Source organism: Oenanthe melanoleuca, chromosome 19 (genome assembly GCF_029582105.1).
Source record: "Oenanthe melanoleuca isolate GR-GAL-2019-014 chromosome 19, OMel1.0, whole genome shotgun sequence".
In the NCBI taxonomy this organism is placed as follows: Eukaryota; Metazoa; Chordata; class Aves; order Passeriformes; family Muscicapidae; genus Oenanthe; species Oenanthe melanoleuca.
In genome coordinates, this window is record NC_079352.1 from 4,893,655 (window position 1) to 4,915,799 (window position 22,145).

The 22,145-nt window shown below is 43.1% G+C and overlaps 1 protein-coding gene and 1 long non-coding RNA gene across 2 annotated transcripts; both read left to right on the forward strand.

Annotated features, from left to right (window-relative positions):
• The first annotated feature begins 44 nt into the window (after positions 1-44).
• LOC130260990 (uncharacterized) lies at positions 45-2,012 on the forward strand. Its single transcript, XR_008841891.1, has 3 exons — positions 45-181; positions 1,683-1,796; positions 1,909-2,012. It is a non-coding gene; the product is annotated as an uncharacterized LOC130260990 (long non-coding RNA).
• A 2,783-nt stretch (positions 2,013-4,795) lies between these two features.
• NCBP3 (nuclear cap binding subunit 3) lies at positions 4,796-22,050 on the forward strand. Its single transcript, XM_056506794.1, has 13 exons — positions 4,796-5,069; positions 6,636-6,701; positions 7,307-7,412; positions 8,299-8,424; positions 10,324-10,452; positions 12,598-12,671; positions 13,533-13,641; positions 14,337-14,436; positions 14,751-14,857; positions 16,142-16,421; positions 17,100-17,257; positions 18,364-18,528; positions 19,006-22,050. The coding sequence occupies exons 1-13, from the start codon at positions 4,917-4,919 to the stop codon at positions 19,239-19,241; spliced, it is 1,809 nt and encodes a 602-aa protein (XP_056362769.1). The 5' UTR covers positions 4,796-4,916; the 3' UTR covers positions 19,242-22,050.
• The last annotated feature ends 95 nt before the right edge of the window (positions 22,051-22,145 follow it).

Genomic DNA, 22,145 nt, shown 5'->3' on the forward strand with positions numbered 1-22,145 from the left:
GAGGGCGGGCTGTGGCGGGAGGCGGGAACGCGCTGAGGGCGCTCGGAGCGGCGGGGGCAGCGCGGCCGTCACGGCTGCGATCGGCTGCGGAACAGCGCCGAAATCATCCAGCCCGGCCCAGCAGCTTGTTAACCACATCGGAGTGCCGCGTCCCGTCACTCCTCGAACACCTCCAAGCACGGTGACAACGCCACACCCCTGGGCAGCCCGTTCCGATGTCTAATGACCTTTTCTGGGAAGAAATTCCTTCTGATGTTCAGCCTAAACCTCCCCTGACACAGCTTGAGGGTGTTTCCCCTTGTCCTGTCCCTTGTTCCCTGGGAGCAGAGCCCGACCCCCACCTGGCTCCAGCCTCCTTTCCAGCAGTTGTGCAGAGCAGAATATCCCCCCTACTTTTCTCCAGGCTCAGCCCTCCTGGCTCCCTCAGCCTCTCCTGGTGCTCCAGATCCTCCCCCAGCTCTGTTCCCTTCTCTGATCATGCTCCAGCCCCTCGTTGTCCTTCCTGAATTGAAAGGCCCAGAACTGGGCACGGCACTCTTAACACAGCCTTACCAGTGCCCAGCACACGAGGGGCACAGGGGGACAGTCCCTTCCCTGGCCCTGCTGCCACACCATTCCTTGCATGAGGAGGTGACAGAGATGGGGAAGGGTCTGGAGAGAAAGCCTCATGAGAATAGACTGAGGTAATTTGGTTTGTTCAGCCTGGAGGAGACTGAGCTCAGACCTCATTGCGACCTTCAACATCCTCCTGAGGGGCGGCACCAACCTCTGCTCTGTGACTGGGCACAGAAGAGCAGGAGCTGTGCCAGGGGAGGGTTAAGCTGGATTTTAGAGAAGGGTTCTTCCCCAGAGGGTGCTGGGCACTGAAAAGGCTCTCCAGGAGAAGCCCCAAGCTGCCAGAGCTCCAGGAGAATTTGGACAATGCTCTCAGGATGCACAGGGTGGGATTGTTGGGGTGTCTGTGCAGGGCCAGCGGTTGGAATGGATGATCCTTGTGGGTCCCTTCCAGCTCAGGATATTCTGTGATTCTTTAGATTAAAGGCTGCAACTCACTGTGTTTTCCTTCAGGGCTGTGCCAGCAGCTTCTGTCCTCATCTTCCCTTCCCACCCCGTGCCTGTGCCAGCACAGCTGCTTTTCATAGGACTACACACTGAATTGGGCCAAGGAGCTGTTCTGGGTTAAAAATAGCCCTCTGAAACAGAAAGTTTCATTTTATTCAGGGCAGTTCACTGACTGAATTACCACAGAGGTCTGCAACAGGGAAGAGCTTAAGTTCCACTGGTGCCACAGAGGAACAATGTATGTGTGGGCATGCACAAAGAATTATATCTGCAAGAAACCAAGCAATATTTGCCACTTTTAGATCATTCTCCAAGATCTCTTAAATCCCAGAGTAATATCTGTCAATGTATGTAGAATTCTGCTCCAGCTCTGCTCAGTTCTATGAGGTTTTTTCCAGAAAGGAATGTGCTTTTTCAACTGTATGGTCACCCTGTGGCAGCAGTTGCATAAACAATGTTAGAGCACAGCTGTGAGGTTGCTGTGTCCTCCCTGCCTCCCAATATCCTGCTTTCTTTGTAGGGCCCTGTAGCTCCTGGATGGGACTCTGGCATTGTGTCAGGTAACCAGGGCTGTACTGACCTTCACAATACTCCAGTGAGAAAAATATTCTGTCTTACAGGTGGGGAGCCTGTGCTTCATCAAATCCACAAGAAAACACCAGGTGCTTGATTTCAGCCCCACAAATGAACATCCTTCCTCTGCTGATGCTGTTCTCTCTCCAGATGGACTGGAGGTAGGAGTGAGCCCTAATCCATTTGGAAGCCAGTCCCAGTTTCCTTGGTGATGTGTGGGGTTTGCTGGCCAGCTGCAGGAATAGCACACACACTTCCATGGGTTTTCCACAGGTTTGAAAAACTGCAGATCCTTGTTGAGAGCCCAGGATGGCAGGAAAGTTCAATCTGTTCAGTGTTCAAAGACCTCAAACAAACAAACAAATAAATCAACCAAGACTTTATTGAGGCAAAATTCACCGTTTTTCTGACTCCTGCCAGACCACTGCAAAAAAATCTCCTTTTTTGAGGGCCCACTGACTGTTCTTTATTCCCCTCCGTTCCCAGTCCCCATCTCCTGCTTTCAGCCGATCCTGAAACTGCAGGAATTGGTGTTTTCCATCAGGTTTTGGTTTTGGTTTTCACTCAGTTTGGGAATTCTGCTGCACGAGCTTCCTCTGGTGGTCAAAACTGGGAAACCAATAACTCTCCTGCCCTGAATGGCTCCTGTGGGTGCTTTTATGCTGGAATGATTCCATGGGATCATGGAATAGTTTGGGTTGGAAGGGACCTCACAGATCATCCAGGTCCAACATGGTTGTCCAGCTGTTGTCAGGGACACTTTCCATTAGGGCAGGTTGTTGAGAGCTCCATCCAACCTGGCCTTGATCACTTCCAGGTTATCCACAGCTTCTCTTCTACAGTCACTTTCTCACCTTCATTATTTGTAAAAGCATTTCATTAGCATTTCTGATAATGACAAATTTATTTTTCCTCCTCTGTTTAAATGCTGCATCCTTTAGTTTATTACCCTTGCCCCATCCCTCCTGTAACGAGGCTGAGCCCTTCTGCCCAAACCTGCTTCCTACAACTTTGAAAACAATTAACATTTTAAGAGTTCAGGTGATCTTTCACAGAGAGAAATGTGAAAGAAAAACAAAGCTTTGGGACACAGTCTCAGAAGAATGGAACTAAATCAGCTTGAAATGCTAAAAAATTCACTGTTAATTAAAGATTCTGAAAGGAATTACAAAATATTGTGAAAACATTCTATTCACCCACCTGGGGGTAAAAAGCCCCACTGGTACCCAGGTTTGGTTTCCCTCTCCTGATTTTATTGTCCCTACCAGTTGCCCAGAGATTGTTTTTTCCCTAAGAAGCTCTAAAATTTGGCAGTGTGTCTAAAGCCACAGTCAATCAGTAGAAAGTTTCTTGCTGAGTGCAAAGAGTGAATCTTGAAAAGGTGCCAAGTGCTGTAGTACAGCAATGTTCTGCCCGAGGTGACATCCAAGGGATGTTAAAACAAAATCAGGAAACACCAGGGTTAGCACAAGGTTCATCTGCACTCTGCTGACAGCAGAGCAAGACCTGTCCCAACTGCTCCTTGAAGGGTTTGGCTTTGTCAAACGGGTCTAGGTCACATGGCAATTAGAAAACTACAGCTAAAGGAGAAGTTCCATCTCTTGGTGTCTTTTCCCTGTGACCTGAGGAAACAGCATTTCTTCCACAGAAATGTTTCCCCTTGCAATTAGATCAGGCTCAGCTGCCTGCCTGGGTCCTGTTTGTTCCTTTTCATCTCATGTGGCCTGGAACCTGGCTTCACACCTGGCTTAGAAGTGTCACCTGTATCAGAAGTTCCTGCCAGGTGCTGCTGTGGGATGTCAGCACCAAATGTGGCACTTTTGGGGAAACATGAGCCATTGTGTAATGAGCTCTGCATGAAGGCTTGAGAATAAATAGCCTTGGAGTGAGAGATGGATAGAATGATCTCTTGATCCCACTGGATTTTGTGGAAGGGGAGGAGCCTTTATGCTGCCAGCTGGGAAAAGTCTTTGTGACAAAGTCTAAATTTGAATTTTCCTGGGAAGTTCCATCAGCTCAGAGGGAAAGTGACGTGTCCAGGGGTTGGATTGGACGGGGCTTATTAGTCACATTTGCAGAAGTTAGGCATGGAGCAGCCTGAGCTGGAGGGAAGGGTCCTGCAGCTGAAGTAATAGGAATTCATAGTGGTGTCATGACACCACACAATGACAATGGGATGTGGCTGTGTAGTCTGGCAGTTGTGAAATAATGATGCCAAGGCAGGAGCAGCTCCTGGTCTGCTGTGTGTGAGGGAATGGAGCTGATTAGTGTAATTAAGGGAATGAATAACTTGTCTCATAGGGACTGGTGAAAACGTGGTTTATTTAGGCCGAGGAGCCAAGGCTGCTCTCCTGTAACAACCTGAACACCTTGGGACAAGGGGACAAAGAGAGTAACTGCGCCTCAGAGCAATGGGACACAACACTGCAGAGACCTGCAAGCTGAGAATCACTTTGATTTTAAGAGGTGTAACATTCCACTAGTATGGAACAGGCACAGATAGTTTAAAAAACCTTTTTTTTTTGAAGTACTTAAGTTCTGCGTTTGTCCACTCTCCCTGTGCCTTTCCCCGGGGCCGGGGTTACGCGGGGACTCGGCGGGGCCTCCCTCTGCCCGGTCTCTGTGGCCATTCTCCACCCTGAGCCCCTGGGCCCTGAACCGGCTCCGTCCTGCCCGGGCTGGGGGTGCGCTGGGCTCGGGGTGCGCCGGATTCGGGGTGCGCTGAGTCTCGGGGGTGCGTTGGTTTCGCGTTGCGTTGGGCTCCGGGTGCGTTGGGCTTGGGGGGGGCACCGAGCTCGGGGTCCACTGGGTGTCGGGGGTGCGTTGGAATCGGGCTCGGGGGGTGCGTTGGATTCGGGGTGCCCTGGGTTCGGGGTGCGCTAGGTTCGGGGTGCCTTGGATTCGGGGTGCACCAGGTTCGAGGTGCCTTGGATTCGGGGTGCCCCGGGCTCGGGGTGCACCAGGCTCGGGGTGCGATGGGCTCAGGGGGTGCGCTGCATTCCGGCGTGCCGGGCTGGAGCCGCGCTGTGTCTCGGGGCCCGCTCGGCCCCGGTGGTGCCCCGGGCTCGGGGTGCGCTGCGTTCCGGCTGTGCCGCGCTGCGGCCGCGCGGCGTCTCGGGCTCCCCGCGCTGGGCGCTCGGCCGGGCTGCGGGCGGCGCTCGGGGCCGCTGCGCTCCGCCCGCCCGGCGCTCCTGGCCGCTCTCCGCGCTCGGAGCCGCCCCGCCGCTCTGTGCCGCGCCGCGCTCGTCTCGCTGGCCGCGCTGGGCGGGCCTGGCGGAGCCATGGCGGCCGTGCGGGGCCTGCGGATCTCGGTGAAGGCGGAGGCGAGCAGCACCACGGCGGAGCCGCGCGGCGCCGAGCCCGAGCCCATGGAGGTGGAGGAGGGAGAGCTGGAGACCATCCCCGTGAGGCGCTCGCTGCGGGAGCTCATCCCGGTAGGGCCGGGGGCTGTGCGGTGCCTCCGGCGACTGGCCGGGTCTGAGCGCTCCGTGCGGGCTTTGGGGGGATTCCCGGGAAAAGCGGGGATGTGGAGCGGGGATGTGAGGGAAACGAGTCCTAAGGAAGCGGGCGGGGTGCGCTTGGGAAGGAATGGAATAAAGCAGGCGGTGGAGAGCAGGATTTGGGGTGCTGTGTTGGGGTGTAGAGGAGGCTGTGGGTGGGAGATGGAATGTTTGATTCCAGGAACACAGGGAATAACCTGGAGCAGGGAATAGGGAGATAGCAGAGCTGGCAGTGTGAGCTCTGATGAGCAGGCTCGAGGGTTTCCTTCCCCATGTTTTTCTGTCCTTTTTCACTCTCGCTGGTCGTCCCTGTACAAGTTTTAGTAGGATTATGTTTAACAATTAAAAATGGGTCACACTTTTAAAATCCTAAGCAGTCTTTTGCTCTCCAAACTTGGGTGAAAATTGTTTTGGAAGCTAATCTTTAATTAGCTGGTGTGCCAACGTGCTTGTAGCCAACATGTGGCCTGAGACAGCACCGAGCTGTACTTCCTTGTGCTCTGAGTCAACATCAGACACCGGGGGATTTCTGTAGGAAATGGAAAGAGAAACTTCCACAATAATGAAGGGTCTGATTTGCACTTTAAAACTGTAAAAATCGTGTTTATTTGGCTTTTCTTCTTCTAGTAAGTCTGACCATTTGGCAGCATTAAAGGAACTTCGGTGTGTTACTAAGAAAAGCAGTTGGACTTTTGTTCTTCGGTCTTTCTAAACTGAGACTAACCCACTTCTAGAAATGCTCGCAGCACAAGTGTAAAGAACATGTTTACTTCAAAAAAAAGCAAGAGATGTTCTTCCAGCTCCAAACTTCTGCCAGCTGAGGGTGTCAGAATGAAGAGGTGCCATTTTACAGATGCAGGCAATGGAGGGCACAGAACTGGGTCATTGGTCCAGGGGCTGTGGAGTTTAGTTCCTCTCTGAATTCAGCAGTCCTGACTGACGGACAGGAAACTTGTTATTTTTTCCCCCTTCATTCTCAATTTTTATCCTCTCTCAGTATCAAAACAGTAGTGTTTCACCTTGGTATTTGGAATTTGGGGTTGAAAATAATGGTTGGAATAAAAAGTTATTTTGTTTCATTGTGGATGTGGCTTGGTGTTTTCACTTTCTGAGATCAAAAGCTGCAAGCTGACATTTCAGTAGTCAGGTATCACCATTAAATCTGCTCATGTTTTACAAGAAAATTATACCCAGACCCAAAATTGTGGAAGTCCTACTTGGGAAAGGTGTTTGATGACTTCCCCTGTATTGCTGAAAGAGTAAAAAGCTTGGCAGCAGCTGACATAGAAACTAAATTCAGTCAAAGGAAAGAATCCTTACAGTGAGGGAAGTTTGCTTTTACTTTCACTGACATCAGTGCCTCTCTGTCCAGGGATGTAGCTTGGATCAAGGAAAAAAGGATCTATTTCTTGTAGAAATAATCAGGTGTTTTTTTCAGTGTAACAAGTGTGTTGCTTTCAGTGCTCATTGAGATTTCATCAGCATTTTGCTTTGTTTCAGGACACCAGTAGGAGATATGAAAACAAAGCGGGAAGTTTCATCACTGGAATAGATGTAACCTCCAAGGTAATTTTTGTGCTGTGGCTCTTGCTCTTCAGCATTTTGAAGATCCAAAAACCTATGATGCTTCCCAATAAAATCTGGAGAACAAGGAGCTCCTTAGCCAGATCCCAAAACTGCACAGGTTCCAGACTTGTTGCTCATGAGCTTCATAAGAGGAGCCTGAGATGCTAGTTTAAAAAATTCTCTGGAGCCAGCTCCAGTGTTTAATGCTCAGAGAAACAAATTCACACTTTTGTATATATATAAAAACAGGGGAAAAAGCTCTATAATATTCAAAGATTAATTTTGCCTGTGGTAGGCTTCTTTTAAAAGAGAGGTTTTATGTAATATTTGGTAGTAAGGACTAGATAATGTTTCTGTTTTATGATGGAGTCTGTGACAGGACATGTTGTTTTCCATGCATCCTGATTCCCACTGCTGGACCTACACAAAAACTGTTCTGTGGCACAGAAATATTTTGGTGAACTGCTGCTACATTCTGAAACCTACAGGTCTCTCCAGAATCAATAGAATTATTAGATTAGATTATAGATTTTTAAGTATCCTCAGTGCAGTTTGTTGAGGGTGCTCCTGACTGCTGTTTGAGTGCATTGTTTTGCATTTTGCAGGAGGCAATTGAGAAGAAGGAGCAAAGAGCCAAACGCTTCCATTTTCGGGCTGAGGTGAACCTGGCCCAGAGGAACGTGGCCCTGGACCGGGACATGATGAAGAAAGGTTTGAGTTCATCCAGCAGTCAGGAGAAAAGATCTCTTTAGTTACTTCCTCACAGTGTCTTGACTTGATTTATCCTGCAATATTTTCTACATTCTCAGAGGTTTTGCCAGATTGCTGATGAAAGGAATCACGTTGGGGTTTTTCCACCTTTTCTTTTGCACATCATTATTTTTTAACCTATTTGACACTTGCCAGTTCACTCCTTGTTTTACCAACCCCAGCAAAATGACATTTTTTTTGTGTGCCTTATTTACTAGTGCTACTTGCCCAAGATTCTCCTTCTGGATCAGTGTGCTTTAAGAATCTTTAAATGCTTTGTAAAAACCCTGGAGCACTGTGTGAGTACACGTGGAGGACTCTGTGTCCTGTGCACAGGGAGATCAGATTTGTGCTGTACACAGTCAGGCTGCACTGATGGCAAGCTGGAACAGAAACCAGGAGATGTGTGCACAACAGATTGGTACTTTTGGCACCCAGTTAGTTCTCAAGGCTTTTTTTCCAACTGGCAGCTTGGACCTGCTAAGCTGTGGCCTGGAACAGCTCCCCATCAGGTGATACAAGTGGAAGTGCTTTGTGCAGGGCCTTCTTTTGTTCTGGCTCTTTAGTACTTAATGATAGCACTTTGGCAGTGTTCAAAGAGGAAAAAAAAATGTTTCTCAAGCTGTTTGGTTGCTGTGCAGTCTCTGTATCTACCAGTGCTTGCAACCTCTTAATTCTCAATTTCTTGAAGTTTTGCATTGTGGAAGAATAAATTATGGTCTATGTCATGTTTCACTTCAATTAGTTCCTCTTTAATTTATTTAAGGTATTTGCCTTATAAACCCATATGGGTACTAATCTGAAATCTTGGAGTAAATAGCAGTTTTGTGTCTTTTCCTCTTTATAGCAATTCCTAAAGTAAGGCTGGACACCATTTACATTTGTGGAGTGGATGAGATGAGTACCCAGGACATCTTTGCCTATTTCAAAGAGTATCCTCCTGCTCATATCGAGTGGCTGGATGACACCTCATGTAAGTAAACAGAGTATTTGTGATTCTTTTTGTTTTAAAACCTGGTCACAGCTGTATCTCTAAAGGGAAAAAGAAAAAGGTCTAAAATTATGTGCTGCTTCCATCTTGACATAAATAATATATCTGAGAGAGGGTGATTGAGCTGTGCAGTTGGGCAGGTTGGGATGGTTTTGTGTGGAGGAGGAGGAGGAGATTTGTTGCCATATTTGTGTAGTGCATGCTCCAGGAGAAATGGGTGGGTGGAAGGAGGTGGCAGCTGGGTGTGATTTCCATAGATTGGAAAAGGAATGTGGGCACACATGGTAAGGGCTGTTTTGGGGAGTGAGATCTGCAAGATCAAAGGTAGTGGAGAATTGTGCTTTTCTGGCACTGGGAGTTTTTTGCTACATTTGAGTGCTGGAGCATGGAACTGGAATACTCTGAGATTGTCATGTGGCTACAAACCTCATGCCTGAAATAATAGAAAAATAAATAGGAGCCAGTGCAGGTTTTCCAAGTAGGTGGAAACTTCTCTGGAGTGACCCTGAAGAAATTCTGTTCCAGTGCAAGACAAAATAGATGGTGTTCTACAAGATACTGGTGACCTTGAAGTCACTGTATGTGACAGCTTGAAGTACTGCCACAAGCTGATAGAAAATGTGAAACCCAATGAGCCCTGAGTGGATAATTAGAGTACAGAGCTGCTGGATGGATCTGTGCTGATGCATGAACTTGGAAATGCACAGCTTAACTCTATCTGAGGCTTCATTTCTAAGATTGTCTGTTTTCTTGAATGCTACATGAGTAAATTCATGTGAAAATTAAGGCTTCAGGATTGTAACAATACCCAGTTATAGTTACTACACATCTTTTTAATGGTGAATTTTATGCTGTTTCTGAGTTAGTATGTCAGCTACACTTGGTGAAAATATCAAGAAAAAGCTTTTTCTTTTCAGCACAGATTTGCATCATGGCAAAAACTTCAGTGTTCCCTATGGAATTATATCTTAAGGTGACTTAGTGCAAAGGTGGATTAGTGTTCTGTGTCTCAAGCTGATGAACTTGAAATAATGGAGGTTTTGGAAATTTGGAGATGGGAAGATGAGACAGACTTAAAAAAAAAAGAAGATTTATTAACCAATCATTGAAGTTAATATCTGGGTGTTCTTCACCTTGTAATTCTTGTCTGTTTGAGTAATTTAAGAAAGATTCTCTTCTTTTGGGTCACTGTACAGTTTTCTTAATATCTGAATCCAGCCTGCTTAACAGCAGAACAGAAACATTTTTGTTGTATTTGTACCAAGTGCAGAAAGCTTTTGTTCAAATCCTGTTTTTAAGCAGTTTTAGCTCTTTCAATTTCAACGTCTATGAAATGCTTTTAATTGGCCTAATAAGTTATATTTTAGTACCATCTGCTGATACTTAAGGCACATCCTGAATGATACTGTGAACTTGTGTACTCTATAATCTGTGCAAAGTGCTTGAACAATCTCCTATTTCTCCCTATTTTCCTGCTTTTTGGAAAAGATTAACAGAATTCTGCACTAAAGTCCAAGGTTCTGTTAAATTGCCAAAGGGGAAAAATATCCAGGCTTCATTCCTGCCCCCTGCTGCTCCTTTAATCACATTTGTGTGGGAACACATGGATCCACTGACCCCAATCCCGTGCCCTGATTTGCTGTTTTCAGGAAGCCTCTCAAATCTATGGTTGTGCATTTCAGTGATTTTGTAATCAGCTCTTGTGTTTTATAATAAGCTGAAAATTGTGTGTTAAAGAATACAACTTTCCCTGCAAGAGATCTGATGGCTTTTCTGTCAGTTCTGAATTTTTGTTATTAATTTCCTTCCAGCAAGGCAGGGGAGATGTGACTGCTTGATGACATCAACTGCATTTGGCTTTTGTTTTTCTGTTTGTCCCAGGCAATGTGGTCTGGCTTGATGAAGTGACAGCAACACGGGCTCTAATAAATATGAGTTCCCTGCCTGATCAGGAGAAAACAAAGAGCAGAGAAAACAACAAGGAGAAGACAGCTGAAAAAACCAAGAAAGGTAGATTGAGATATGCAAATACAGCCATCATCTCATTAAATCAATGAAACTTTAAACTTGTGCTGGGGTATTGCATAACCTAAATTACTGAAGGAGCTTCTATCATATAGTTGCAGGTAAATGTATTCTGCCACTTTAAAAAAGGCTTTCATCTTGGAAACCTTTTGAAGAAGCTGCTTCTTAAAAGGTGGGTTGGAGCTAGACCAAAAGCAGTAATTCAGTCGATACTAAACGTGTTAGAGGAGGGTGAGAGCTGGTATTTATAGTGGGCCATGTGCACAGAAATAGCTCTGTGTGATGTGCCTACAAAGGCAGGCACAGTGGGCAAAAAGCAGGTGTGAGGAATGAAATACCACAGCTAATTCCCTTTCTGATGCACCACCATCCTTCAAGTGTATCCCTCCCTTCCAGGAGCGTGACAGTGCATCACTTCAGCTCTAAATTTGGCTGTTATCCTTTCAAGAAAGAATTATGGAAAGGTTGGTTATAAAAGAGCAGAGCAGCAAAAGTGCATCTCAGTGTCGTGATCAGCCTTGGTTGTAAATTTATTTTCCTTTTTTGTGGGGAAGTTTAAATGCAGCATTTTGCTACCTGAGGATGGTTTTGCTCTTAGGCTGCTGTGGGTGCTGTGGTTGGAGGTGCTCTATCATATTATACAGAAAAAAAAAATTATTAATTTTTCTATAGATTTGCTTAAAAATTGCTAATAGCCAATCTCTCTGTTAGATATCTGCAATGTTTCCAAAAGCTTTTCTGGGAAATTTGGTGTTTAAGGCTTTGTTAAACTTCTGGATTCTTCTAATTCCCCCTTTTCCTACTCCTTTTCTTCACAAAGCAGTGACTCCTCAACCATCCACATGACTTTAATTTTGACCAAATGTTGATAAAGCTCCAAGTAAGACTTTTTATGAAATTTTTGGAGATTAGGAACTTTGCTTAAATGGAGCATAAACATATATATTTAATCCTGCTTGCTTTGAATTGCATATTATATTATCATTACACCCCATCTGAAAATAAGAACTGTCATCTGAATTACTCCTGTTCCTCTGGAAAAGTGGGATATTAGAGAAAGTACAGACTGTTCAATTACATCTTAAGGTGTGAGATCCATACAGATACCCTGGAGTCATCTGGCTTGGTTACATTCCTTTTTTTAGATAGGAATTTCAGGGCTGTTTAGACATTTAGGAAAGCAAAAGATTGGTCTGTGCTATGAGAAATTTTGAGGGAGAAAAATGCATGACTACTCTGCCTGATAGAACTTAATTATTCTGGTTTGAATTTGTGTAATTTGTTTACTTAAATTCTCTCTTTGGTTTCAGTTTGGTTAATTGGGCTTTATTGTTTTCTCTCAGGAATATTTTGAACAGCTGCCACTCTGTATTTTAAGTTTTTAAGTTTATTGTTGGATGAGATTTAAGATAAGGAACTCTGAAATACAAAAGGGTTTTTTAATCTTAGGCCTATTAAATGCTTTGAGATCTTTGCAAATGATATTGGCCTGTCACATTTCATGGCTGTCTCTAGTCATTACTTTTTTACAATATTTTATTTCTTGGGGACTTTGAAAAAAAATCTGCATGAATTTTCTTACGCTGAGCTAAAAAGAACTGAAAAATCAAAGCAGTTTACAGTTTTAGCAGTTCTGGAAGCGTGCACTTCATTTTTAGTTATTTCACAGCAAAATTAAGTCACTAAGGTTGTTTTTTCTCCTTTTCACTGCTCTTTCTCTCCAAGCTTTTCATTAATAATCTGTTTTACACTGTTAATATTGGATATTTGGAGGCATTTGAAAAGGAGATGCAAGGAAAGGCTTTTATGTGCCTTTAGTGCCTTGGCCTTGCTGATCTCTGATTTTGAACACACTAAATCCTGACAGGCAGTGCAGTTTCATTGCTTTCAAAGAATTAAATTAATGATGCACGTGTGCTGCTGCAGGCACAGGGCTCTGAATTTCTCTGTGCTCCACTTTTCCATAGGCATTCACTGCTTTGATTATTCCCTAGGCTGCTCAGGGGGAAGGAAAACACCTTCAGGCTGATCTCAGACAATGTAGGTAATCATAAATCAAATGAGCCTGACACAATAAAATGCAGCTTGGTTTTGTTTTGTTTTTTTTTTTTCCCCAATTATTTTCCTTAGAAAAACAGGAGGAGAGCTCTGATGATGAGACAGAAGAAGGAGAGGTTGAGGATGACAATCCCAGTGATGTGGAGGTCAGTACAGAGGGGAAGTGGAAACTCTGCTGTGGGAGTTTTGCTCTGCCTGGTGTGAAGTTTTCCCAGCATTTTAGGTTTCTATTTGCAATTCACAATTTAATTATCAAAATAAATTAGGTGAGGAACAAGAGGGAGTGTGCAGGTGGTGAGAATCCCAATGGAAAGTGCTTTGTGAAAATAGATTTTGGAGAGTTTGAGTGAGCCTGGCTTCTGTTTTCTGCTGAGAGGAGGCAATGAAAGAACAATAATGGAAGGCAATGACCTTTCATTAGGGAAAGTGCTTAGAGCCCAATGGGATTTAGGCTGCCCATGGATCTGTGGGAATCTGCACACAGTGCTGTCCTGGCAGCAATTTAATCTTCACTGGCTGAGGGTGTAATAGGTGTGATTAGAATTTCCTTTAGGAATAGCTCAGTGAACACTCCTACATGATGGAAGTCTGAATTTGAGTTTCTATAAATGAGAAAGAAAGGTTTTTAATCATTGTGTGAGGACATGAGAATCTGTTAATAAAATAATTTATACACAAAATGGGAAAAAACACATTTTTTTCAGTGTCCAAGTTGTGCTATTTATTTTGTGCATTTCAGTCAGTAATATTGAGTCATTTGACAATTACTAGATTTAATAATCTGAGTTAATGTCAAGGAGCAAAAGAAGGAAATATTTTAAATTTTCAGGGCAATTTACATTAAAAATTAACATCAGCTCGTCAAGAATAAAAAGCAGATTTCATTTGAACATTATTTGAAAAGTGACTTTCTTCATAATCACTCGATTCCTCCTCTGTAAGCAACCCATTTTTGTTCACCAGTCCTTTGATTTTTGAGTCCAAAATACATTTTTTTGCCCCCAAAGTTGGATGCCCTCTCCCAAGTAGAAGAGGATTCTCTCCTGCGTAATGACCTCCGCCCTGCCAATAAACTGGCTAAAGGAAACAAGCTATTCATGAGATTTGCTACTAAAGGTAAATGACCACCTTAACAAGCACCCCCAATTCATTGCTTGTTCTAGTTTCATTTGTTGACTAATTAATGACTCAAAGTGCCTACTTCTTATTTATAAGTGTTATTTTTTTTTTTTTTTTGCTAATTGTTAGGTGTTAAGGCTTTGCCATAATCTCAATTTCTTGGGTCAATTATATCCAGTTCAAGTTGTGTGAAAATTACTGTACTCAGGGAATAGGTTTTATGATGTCTTTTTCCAGAAGTAAATTCCACATTTTATAAATCTGGATATAACTTGAGATGCCAACTTTGACAGGGATTAGTAAAAATTATTGCTAAATGCGCATTTTATTTATTAATAAAATGAAAATTCATTCTGGACCATGCAGGAAGTGACAGATTCATTAAGAAAAGAAAGGTGATGAGGAAGGTGAGTGGAAACTCCAGCAGTGACAGGGGGTGTAATACCCTGTTAAGCTGATCTGTAGAAACCCAGTCCTCCCCTGGAATTAAGTTTCTAGACACAAATAAAGCTGTGGTGGTAGGAGAAATTCCAGAGGTGTAAGCAAAATTGAATCCTTCATGGAGGAGGGTGAAGTAATTCTGATTTTAAGGCACACTCAGTCTCACTCTCTGTCTTTTAATGGTTATTTATTTTTATGATGTAAGTTTTACTCTAAGAGGGAAAAATTCCTATAATCTGTGTTTTTTGCAGATGACAAAAAGGAGCTGGGAGCTGCAAGGAGAAGTCAGTATTACATGAAATATGGCAATCCAAATTATGGAGGCATGAAAGGAATTCTTAGCAATTCTTGGTGAGTGTTGGACAGAGGAATTGGAACATTGCAGGTAATTGGACAAACTAATGTAAAACTTTTAATTTGTGAATTTTCTATTTAGTTTATGTAGATGCTTCAACCTAATAAAGTTTTTGCAATGTGAGAATTATAAGGAGAGAATTTTCTATGAAAATAAAGTCTGTATTCAAACCATTCAGACCAGCTCTGAGATAAATACGTGTCTGCTGTTAAAGCAGGTGATAACTGCAAATCCTTCATCCAGGATCTGGGGTTTAATGAGTGAGCCATAATTGCTGTGATAATTACATCACAAACCTCTGGTTCTGCAGGAAGAGGAGGTACCATTCCCGCCGGATCCATCGGGATGTCATCAAGAAGAGGACACTGATTGGGGACGATGTGGGCCTGACTCCTCCCTACAAACACCGGCACTCAGGTACTGGGGGCACTGGGAGAGCCCTGTGGGGCACTGGGACAGCCCATGGAGCACTGGGACAACTCTATGGGGGCACTGGGACAGCCCTGTGGGACACTGGGACAACCCATGGAGCACTGGGAGAGCCCTGTGGGGCACTGGGACAGCCCTCTGGGGATACTGGGACAGCCCATGGAGCACTGGGACAACTCTATGGGGGCACTGGGACAGCCCATGGAGCACTGGGACAGCCCTGTGGGACACTGGGACAGCCTATGGAGCACTGGGATACCCCTGTGGGACACTGGTGGGGACACTGCCTCAGCAATCCCATGGCATGTCTGCAAGTTTTCTTAAAAAAAAAAAAAAAAAAAAGCAATCTGAATCCCATTTTTAAGAGTTTACAGAGGCAGGAACTTCATTCTGCTCATTGCTTCCCAAAATAGCTGCTGCTTTTTAAGTGACATTTTTCTTTTACAAATTTAGGGCATGGGGACTGTGGCATCAAAGGCCAAAAGAAGGGCAGAACGACTTCTTCAGCCTTCTTGGCAATTTGTCACTTGACTTGCTAAGTCAACTCTCCCAGTCTCTAAATAGCAGTCTCTAAATGTAGAACAATAGAGATGAGAAGATTCTGTTAATTAGGCTTGAATATCTTCATCTGCTGCCTAAGGTAGAAGAATAATGGGTGTAAAAATCTGACATGAGACAAGTACAGTGTGATTGGCCTGTTAAAAATACAGCCAGGGATGTGTCAAATCTCATGGAAGATTTTCCATGTTGATCGTGTGGTGCTGTCTGAAGAGATGTCTGAGTGCTGGTGATGACTAAATTGAAATTGTCTCTATTTAAATCACTGTCTGTGGTAGATTCATAATAATGACACTTGTGTTCTTTTTGGCATTGCTGCCTGCAGGATTTGAAAGGATTTTTGCAGAGCCAGCAGCTGGCACATTAAGCCCTGTGAGATCCTGGGAATTGTGCTTAGCTCAGGAAGGAAGAGCTGCACCTTCTACAAGAGGCAGTTGTTTTTTAATTACTCTGTCCAGCCTTGTGCTTGGCCAGGCCTCTGAGGGAGTGAACACCAGGGACATTTTGTCCCGTGGCAGTTTTAGTCCACTTATTGATTCCACTTAAAATATTTGGCAAAATATTCTCTCTTTAAGAAGAGAGAACTAACAGAACTACAGACCCATCCATAGGAGATCATTAATTACAGCGAGGTGATTTTCTTGTTGGTTTGCTTTTCAAGTACTATATAGAGATGCCAAAACAGTTGATCAGAATGAGTTTGTTTTGCTGCAGGCTTGGTGAATGTTCCTGAAGAGCCCATTGAGGAGGAAGAGGAGGAGGAGGAGGATCAGGACATGGATGAGGACGACAGGGTGGTGGTGGAGTACCGGGATGAGCTGCAGGCTTTCAGGCAGTCGCGGGAGCGCAGCGCCGCCAGGAGATCCAGCGGCTCCGACTCGGATGAGATGGACTATGACCTGGAGCTGAAAATGATTTCCACCCCCTCCCCCAAAAAAAGCATGAAGATGACCATGTATGCAGATGAGGTGGAGTCACAGCTGAAAAATATTAGGTAAAAGTTTCCTACTAGAGGCATTTCTCATTTTTAGAGCTGTCAAGCTTGAAGACGAACTTGAAACTATTTTTCAGTTCTTGATATAATTTTGTAGTAGATATTCTAACAAGAAATACAGAAACTAGGCTTTTAATAGAATTAACATTTTTAATACAGCTTCTTCTGCAGATCTCTCTGTCCTTGCTTATTAATAATGATGAAACTCAAAGTAGAATCAAGAGAAATTTATGCAATTAACAGGGAAAAAATAACTGCTCTTTCTGTTTTCTCTTTGCCCTTTCTTAATCTCAGAAAGAAAAATAACCCTCAATTGTTGATGACATAAAGGAATTTATGTTCATTATGGGCTTACTAATCAAAGTTGTATATATTGTAGATTAATAAAATAACTTTAACATGTGTCCCTTCAGTAGGGTGGTTATACTCATTTTAGAGGCTGCCTTGAAATGGCTACTGAGGTATTCATGGAATTATTGTTATATTTAGGATTCTGACTTGAACAGCTTCTAAGCATTGATTTTACTTCTTTTTCTCAGCAGAGAAATCCTTATTATTGTTATTATTATTATTGATATTATTATTTTCTGTGATGTAATTTTCCATGTAAGAAGACCAAAGAACTATACTAGATTGAATTTTATTTAGAGGACATGAAATCTATGGGGTTTTTTTTAGGAATTCCATGCGAGCAGACAGCATAGCCACCAGCAACATCAAAAACAGGATTGGCAGCAAAGGATCCCTGGAGAAAGTTGCAGATGTGAGGCTCCTGTTGGAAGAGAAACGTCAGAATAACTCTGGGCCACGGCAGCCAAACAGCACTGTCAAATCAGGTAATTTTGCCACTCATTGCTGGGCAGAATTGTCCCTAAAATATATTTATTTCACACCTGCAGATAAACTCTGCATTCACACAGTTTGTCCTCACCAAGAGATCGAGTTGGGAATTGCTTTGGGGAAAAAATCAAGTACACTTTAGTGAAAGCTTTTTTAGTGAAGTTGATTTCCATCCATTTTCTTTGCCTGTGTCAGTTTCCCCCCACTTTGTCTTTTTTGGGGCTCCCTCCTTGAGGCAGAGATTCTCTGCAGCTGAGAAACAGCACAGGGAAGATCATGCACAAAATCAAATGTGAAACACTGGCTACACTTAAAATACACATAAATACACATTATAAATGTGTATTCCATTAAGAGGTGGCAGGATTTATTTCTGAGCTTAAATAACTTATTTCTTTGACTTAAGTGTGTATAATTTCAGCTGCTTCTGACATATGTAATATTATCTAACTGATAAGTGAAAAATACCTTCTTGTATCAATGAAATGCCAAAATTATGTTTGTTTATTTTATGCCTCCTGCCCATTTTGGGCCTCTGACAAGTTAAGACATGATCCTAAATTCCCTTTGCCTGTAATATTTGGAACATCCAGCTATGCCAGGCATACTTCAGAATACAAATTTCACATCAGGGGTTAGGTAGCAATATCTTTAGGATTCTTTTTTTTTTTATTCTGTCAAATACCAAGCAGTGGTAGAATACTAAATCAAGGTATTTGTTGCTAAAATAATTGTTGGAGGCACACCAGTTTTCATGGAATTTTACCTCCTGCTGGATTTTTACATACTCTGCTGCTACACCAGAAAAGCAGCAGGCCTTGGGATAACTTAAGTTTTTATCTTTTGAACAGAGCATAACTTGAAACATTGAATTTCAAATTTATTGCCAAAACTGAAATGAAATCTGGATAAATTATATGGTAGAAATTGTCAGGAAATCTTGAGTATAAAAGATATAAATGAAAATATTAAAGAAAAGATAAAAACAGAGAACCTGTCTAGTTTCAATAATGAATGATCATAAAGTGAGCTGGCAGAGGTAGACTAAATGCAACAGGATTTTTTTCTGTTTTGTCATTTTAATCACTGAAAATATCCCCAGATGTGAGGCAGAGACTGGGAAAAAGGCCACACTCTCCAGAAATCAAAGCCCCAAGCAGTACCTGTGCTCCTCGTCGAGAACCAATCTCAGATGTGCACAGCAGGCTGGGAATCCCCAAGCAAGATGTAAAAGGCCTCTACTCTGACACCAGAGAGAAGAAATCAGGTTAGTTGTGTGCAGTTCCTTTGGTTCTGGAGTCTAAGAGAAATTCCAGCAGAAAGCCATGAAGGGGTGGAGTTGAACGAAATTCAGGATAAATTAGGAAATCTTTGAAATCTTAACACATGTAGGGAGGAGCTGGGGGGTTTTGGGAGCAGTGTTTTTATGGAGGTGTGCTGAAGATCAAGGACTGCTTTCAAACTGTGGGCACCAAAACAAGTGTCAGGAATGCAGGGGCACTTGAGGTCTGAATTAAACATCCTCTGCAAATGGGGAGCAATGAACAAGGCTGCCCTGAGCCTCCTGCAGCTTAATTTCAGTTACTCTTCAAAGCATAATAAATTCCATGCCAAATACTAAGGTGGGAGGAGTATGAAGGGCTTGAAGAGTTGCAGTGAGTTTAAGAATTGGTTCTTTGACTTCTTCCTCTCAGTCCTGTCTGTTTTGGTTTTTTTAAAAAAATTTTGTTTTTCATCTGCTTAGGTAATTTATGGACCAGATTGGGGTCTGCTCCGAAGACACAGGAAAAGACTCCAGAGAAAGCTGAAAACTCTGTGGCATCTCCAGAGGAAGATGACTCTGAGCTGCAGAGGGTTTGGGGTGCTCTCATTAAGGAAAAAGAACAGTCCAGGCAAAAAAAGAGTCGCTTGGATCATTTACCCTCCCTACAAATCGAGATCAGCCGGGAAAGCAGCTCTGGCTCAGACTCTGAATCATGACTGGTTTCACAGCCTGACCCTCCAGGGGGTGACTCTGGATCCCCTTTGCCCAACAGCTGGACACTGGCAAAGACTCTGCAGTGAAGGTTCCAGAAGTGTCTCTGTTCCTTTTCTACAACAAGAGAGGCATAAACCACTTGAAACCTAAAGCAAAGACATTTGTCTGGAGTCTGTGGCTGGCCCTATAGGGCATTGTCATTTCTGTTGATGACAGCAAACCTGTAGTGAATTGTAGCAAAACATTTTCTCCCCCGAGCTTTGAACTTAAAAGATGAGGCAGAAATGCTCTGTATTTTTAAGGAGACCTTTTCTGTTCTTGGTATTTTCATCATGGAGGCTTTTAACAAAATGTTTTACACACTTCATCCAAAGAACAGGGCATTTCATGATCCTGATCATTGCCTTGCCCTTCTGGTTCTTGCCAGCACCTTTCCTTTCCTCTTGAAGTAATAACAAGAAAGCTTCCTGGGTGGGCAGCCAGCAGGGATAAAGCATGAAGGGATAGATTATCACATTCCCTTCTTCCAACACACTGAATGTAAATCCAAGTTACACTTTTTTTTTTTTACAGTTCAATTCCATGTAGTTGTCCCAGTGGAATAATCCAAGGAATCCTGCTCATTTATTTTGGTGATGCCACATTCTGCTGTAGCAGGGATTGAGATGTTCAGGACTGCCAAGTTGGATGTTTGATAATTGTGTAAATCCCTGAGGGTTTGGGGTTTGTTTTTTTTTTGTTCCATGAGGAGAGATTATATTCCTTTCATTCCACATGGATTATGTCCTGAAGCAATCCAAGAGCTGGAAAACATTTTTATATTTGTGAGAATCTTCCACAGTGAAAGCTCTAGTGGTGTTCTCCTCTGTGCTATTCTCTGTCTATATAGAAGTGAAAGAGAAAAGGAAATCTTTAGGATCACTGTCTCCTGTCAATATTTTGGATGTTCTTCCTGTGTAGTACACGTGGATGTGGACATGGGTGATTTGTTCCATTCAGCTTTTTTACCTGCACATTTTCACCCCTCCCTTGGTAAGACAAGGGTTTGATCAGTGTGCAACTGCTATTTTTTTCATGTTGCCAGTAATTCTGAGTGAGGAATAATGGAGCACATCACATTCAGGTAAACAACAGGTAGCAAAACCATTTTAATAGTCTGAAATCTGTTTGCATTGTTCCTATTCCTTGGTTCTGTCAGTCCAAAATACCTGTGAACTTCTCTTCCCATTTCTGCTTTTAACAAGCAGATTTTTCTTCTCTTTTTTCTTTTTTTTTTTTTTCTGTCCTTCCCTAGTTTTGTACTAAGTTGAAGTAGGTTTGAGGTTTCAGCAAGGAATCTGCAAAATTAACTTTTCTTATGCTTTATGATGTGTGAGATAGCAGCATGTAAAATGAAAGGTCAAGTGACAGGCACAGTGACTGGAGGGGCAATCTGGGGGTTGACCAGGCTTCAAGCCTTACTCTTTCCTTGTTTTGTGACACTCATCCTTGATTTTATATTTAATTATTGAATATATAAATGTCTCATAAAAGTACTGTTGAGAAAATGCCTGCAATGTCTGATCACTGTAATAACTCATTTCAAACCTGTGCTTTCATTGATAACCTCTCCCCAAGCTTTCCCAGAGAATCACATCTCTCCAGATCCTGATAAAATTTATTCCACTGGTGTCTTTTTGCCAGTAAAACTTTGTGTTGTGTCACTGCTTGGAATCCACTGGAACCTTTCCTTTTCCTGGAAGGAATCAACCACTTCATCCACCAAAGCTCCTGGATTATTGGGAACCCTTGTGTGGTGCTTCCATGTCAATATTCCCAATTTAAACCTGAAGGATGAACCAGTGGGAATAGATCTAAAAGATGTGTGAAATCAATCCTGTGTTTCAGGAAAAGGCACCCTTAGCTCAGCTCCTGCCCTCCAGGTTGTCAGAAATACACCTTAAAAATTCCCCCACTGGTCAGGATTGTGGTTTCATGGTTTTTGGGGGGTTTGTGTGTGATACAGGAGCTCAGCTGCAAGAAAAATCGAGGTTTAAGTGACCCATAGAGAGAGTTTTGTAATTGAGTGTGTCCAGTTTTGCTTTTTTATGATGTACAGAGAAGCCTTGAAGAGTGCTGGTGTCAGGAATTCTTTCCAGCTTTGAGCTTCCTTAGTTACCTAAGCAAGAGCTGCTGGGATTTGGCACTTAAAAATGAATTCTGAATTTTAAGTCAATGCTTTTTCCTCAACATTTTAACTTCCCATCTATTTGATTGAGAGATGGCAAAGAATTTTGTTCCAATTCCCCTTCTCTTTGTCCTTAGTTATTGTGTTCTTGATTATTTTTTTTTAACTGACCTCCCAGCTATCATCACGAACAAGAATTTGATGCAGAAATTGATGTTTGATAGGGACACAGGGGACCTGTGTATTTCACTAAAACGTGTTTATGTTGAAAATTGCAAAAAAAAAAAAAAGGAGAATATTGACTTTGGCTCTTGCTGGAAGATCTGTGCCTGGGAGGAAAAACTGAATTTTGGGTGAATTGTTAAACCACCACACTAGTCCTTCTTGTAGGAATATATTGGTGTTTGGGAAAAGTGGATTTTAATAAATAGTTCTTCAGGCTGACTGAACACGTGGTGTTGAGGGTGAAATTTTAAAGCAAAGATGGCTTTGTGTTTCTTTATAAAACGATGGCTGATGCATTTTAACAGGGAAAAGTAAACCAAAACACCCGTATTCTCAGTTCACGATGACACAATGTGAAAAGAATGGAACTTTTATTTTAAAACAGCTGTTCTGTTCTAAATAAAAGTGGCCTGAAATCACTCCGACCTCTCAGTTTTCCTGAAAACGCCGAACCGAGGGCAGGGACACGAGGGTCCGTCTCCCTGCCTTGAGGAGGTTCCCAAACCTTTTTGGG

Excerpts from the sequence above, each read along its gene's own strand:
- NCBP3 (XM_056506794.1), top strand. The coding sequence starts at position 4,917 with ATGGCGGCCGTGCGGGGCCTGCGGATCTCGGTGAAGGCGGAGGCGAGC. Across the intron at positions 6,702-7,306 it reads GAATAGATGTAACCTCCAAG|GAGGCAATTGAGAAGAAGGA; the intron begins GTAATTTTTGTG and ends TGCATTTTGCAG. Across the intron at positions 18,529-19,005 it reads CACCAGAGAGAAGAAATCAG|GTAATTTATGGACCAGATTG; the intron begins GTTAGTTGTGTG and ends TCATCTGCTTAG.